General features: G+C 47.5%; 1 protein-coding gene across 1 annotated transcript; it reads right to left on the bottom strand.

Moving 5' to 3' along the window:
• Positions 1-957: 957 nt before the first annotated feature.
• Positions 958-2,923, bottom strand: LOC122008291 (alpha-1,3-arabinosyltransferase XAT3-like). The gene is made up of 3 exons (XM_042563985.1): positions 2,615-2,923; positions 2,432-2,518; positions 958-2,352 (listed from the first exon to the last, which is right to left on the bottom strand). Exons 1-3 carry the CDS (start codon positions 2,742-2,744, stop codon positions 1,109-1,111), a joined length of 1,461 nt encoding a protein of 486 aa, XP_042419919.1. The 5' UTR covers positions 2,745-2,923; the 3' UTR covers positions 958-1,108.
• Positions 2,924-3,429: the final 506 nt, after the last annotated feature.

Consider the following 3,429-nt stretch of genomic DNA (forward strand, 5'->3'; position numbering starts at 1 on the left):
ATCTCTCCATGTCCTAATGCTTGATCGACAATGATTGAGTAACTGACATACACTGAGATCAACTACTATAATAGATAAACTCATTCTATCCATAATTAAATATTTTTATATCTAAGTGTTAATCTATGTACGATCGAGCATCGCCATGTGGAGATTAATTGGTCCGTCGATATTGTGGGAGGAAGCTCTGTCACAAATCTTTATACCAAGCCGTGATTTCGCTCTCCTCGGACGCTCCTCATCCAGCAGTAAAATGAAGAAAGTTACAAATTTTTATAAAATGACGACAAAACGGAGAGAGAGATCTAGATTCCCTGGCGTATGATGTCTTGATGATTGATGTGGCCGCTAACAGAGCAGAGGGAGACAAGCTAAGTTAGCAGGCCCAGGTGATGCTGGTAAGTGGACCCTTACGAGTAGATATTTATTAAACAAGCCGTTTGAATGAATTATTATGTAAAACGAAGATCAAGACAAAAGCGAGTATAGCAAAATGTTGTAAAGAATTTCTTGCTTAGGTGGACATTAGATGAATTATGGGGCTAACCCTAATGATGAAGACTGGCTAGCAGTACCAGTAGCTTTTTCATGGCAGTGTGGTGGTTGGGATGTTGATATGAGGAGCTATCACATGTAGCAGCACCCCACTCCGATATAAATTTTGAGATCAAACTCACCCTCTGATCATATTGCTGTGGGTGGCTTCTCGGTTAGTTGGTGGCTTGGTGCCGTCTGCGAAAGCTCCACTGCACCAAATGGACAACAAATTTAAGTGGTGGGCTTCATCTCATGCCTCACAGTGAGGAAGCTAGCTAGCTTGCAGAAGGCAGAAAGCAAATTTAATTGAGTGCCCACATGCTTGTCATCTATCGCAACTTGACCTATTCCTTACACCTTTGACACCTGGAAGGTCCCATCCATCCTTTGCTCGTTCCACTCACGTCAGTTCAAATCAAATTAAGGGATCGCTCTTGACGTGATTTCTTTATATAAATTAACATTCTTTATTTGTAATCACAAGGTGTTTTTGTTGATTGGAATGTGGACTATCAACAGAGGGGGAAAAAACGAATTATGAGCTGAAAAATGGAAAAAAATCGGGAAGTGATCAGTGTGCCATCTTGTTGTGCTTGTGATTGTGAGGGAGAAGCTTGAGAGCTTCTAACAATGTCAGCCGCAGTCTTCCTAGATGAGGTTTCACGTTCTGGTTCTCAAGATACACTCGGCTGAGCTCGTTCCATCCTTTCCGGTGGATCGACTGAGGATCCTTGAAGACGGGGTGGTCTTTGGGGTACTGATCGCTCAGCGTGCTCTCGTCGGCCTGGATGAGGTATTCCAAGTAATGGAGGTCCATCTCCGGCGCCGGAGTTCCGAAGGTGTCGCGGGCGAGCCACGTCAGGTCACCCATGGGGACCACCTGGACGAAGACGGCGCCCTTGGGGAGGAAGACCAGGTTAGCGAGGCCGGCGCCGTGGACGCCCACCATGACGTCGGCGGAGTTGACCAGGCGTGCGAACTTGCCCAGGTCGGTGGCGATCTCCGGCTCCGCCACGCGGACGTCGAACCCCAGGCTCATCGCCATGTCCGCCATCCCCCTCTCGTTGAGCAGCACGCGGGAGCCCCGGCGCGAGATGATCAGCAGACGCGGCTTCCGCCGCACGTCCCACGTATCGTTGCCTGACGTCTCCGCGCGCTCCCGCTCCAGCCCGTACGCACGCCGGAGCATGGCTTTGAAGTCAGCCATCGAGCGGGCTCCAGCGGGCGTCTTGGAGGGGTCCACGCCGAGGTCCTTGTGGAAGCTCAGCCCGGCGATCACCCGCGGGAAGCACCGCACTGTGCCGTCGATGTCGGCATCAATGACCTCGTACTTGGAGAGCTGGTCCAGAATGGCGCCGAACTTACTCAGCCACCAGGCCTTGGCGTCGGCCACCATGAACTGGACCTCGCCATTGAAGTGGGCGGTAGTGATGAAGAGCGGGACCAGCACATCAGTGAAGTCGTGGAAAAGGTTACCTGTGAAGCCGGCGGTGGAGAAGACCACCACAGGCACGGTGTGGTTCTCCGTGCAGACGGCGGGTCGCTCGTGATATGGGAAAGGCTTCAGCGTCCACTCCTTGACATTGGAGAGGGCGAACTGGTCGTGCTTCCGGGCGTAGGGCTTCACCTTCGATTCCCGCGACGTCAAGGAAGCGGGCAAGAACACGGTCTGCGAGCTCCCCTGCACTCTCACATCGCCCTCCGCCTCGCAGACGTCCGATCGGCGGCTGGTTTCGACGCAGATGCGTTTCGGCAACTTGTCGGCGGCGGCGGAGATCTCCTCTGCACGCTTCCCCAATGCCCCATCTCCTTGCCCTGTAATCAATGTAACCCACTTGGGATCAAATTGAAGCTCTAGGAAGCAATAATTCCAAAATTGAGCTGATAGAATTACCTTTTAGAGCGAGCTTGCGGCTTCTTGCAGTCACCATCTTGACAGAATCCATCGTCGCTTCCAATTCCGGTGACGTCTGTCGCTTAGCTGAAAAAAAAAATGCAATTTTTCCTGCTCAATAACAGCGGGAACAGAGCAAGAAGACAGGAACCTAAACAGCGTAAGAGGGAGAGATCGGACTACCATAAGCAGAAGAGCAATAGCGAGCTCTGATGAGAGAAAGGACGCAGAGAGAGAGGAGCATGGAGGATATGATGAAGGCATTGCCTGCTCGCCTCGGCTCGGCCCTGGAAAAGGCCCTAGTGGACTTCATCTTGCCTTCTTCTTCTTATTCTTCTTTCTTCTGGCCAACTCCACCTCGTTCCTCCGGCGACCTTTGCTTGCTCTTATAGCAAACAGAAAAAGGAAGCTTCGACCTTTGCCGACTCGATCTCTCACTCGGTGATTCGTTTGCCTGCTTGTTTGACCTGGCGAGCCCACGCCGAGTTTCCCCGCAGGACACGCCGAGTTCTACTACCAGCTATTATGAGCGGTAAATTTTAGGTTCGCCCTTAAGATTGATGAAAAGTTTAAATCAACGGACTTCTTTAGTTGCTTGCTTGAAGTTTAGGGAATTAAAGCTGCATATTTGCCGAAAATAACGCTAATTTTTCTGATGTTCAATTTTCTCTAAGCATTACTGGTGGAGTTGCGTCCTAATTACTACGCTCATCCTGTCATCCATTGACGCTAGATGTGTAATAAAATTGAGCCGAATTAAATTTTTGAATATTTAAATTTAATTTGTTTATAATTGAATCAAGCATTTTATTTAATAAATATATTCATATCTTATCAAGTCTAAATAAATTTAATAAATATAAATTATAAATTTAAATATTTATTAAAAATAAAATTATATATATTTTGAGAAAATTATAATATTCTTATTAAAATTTATAATTTCATTCTAATAAATAAATTTAATATATTTATTTATATTAGTGTATAAAATTTAT

The sequence above is a fragment of the Zingiber officinale genome, chromosome 8A (assembly GCF_018446385.1).
Source record: "Zingiber officinale cultivar Zhangliang chromosome 8A, Zo_v1.1, whole genome shotgun sequence".
In the NCBI taxonomy this organism is placed as follows: domain Eukaryota; kingdom Viridiplantae; phylum Streptophyta; class Magnoliopsida; order Zingiberales; family Zingiberaceae; genus Zingiber; species Zingiber officinale.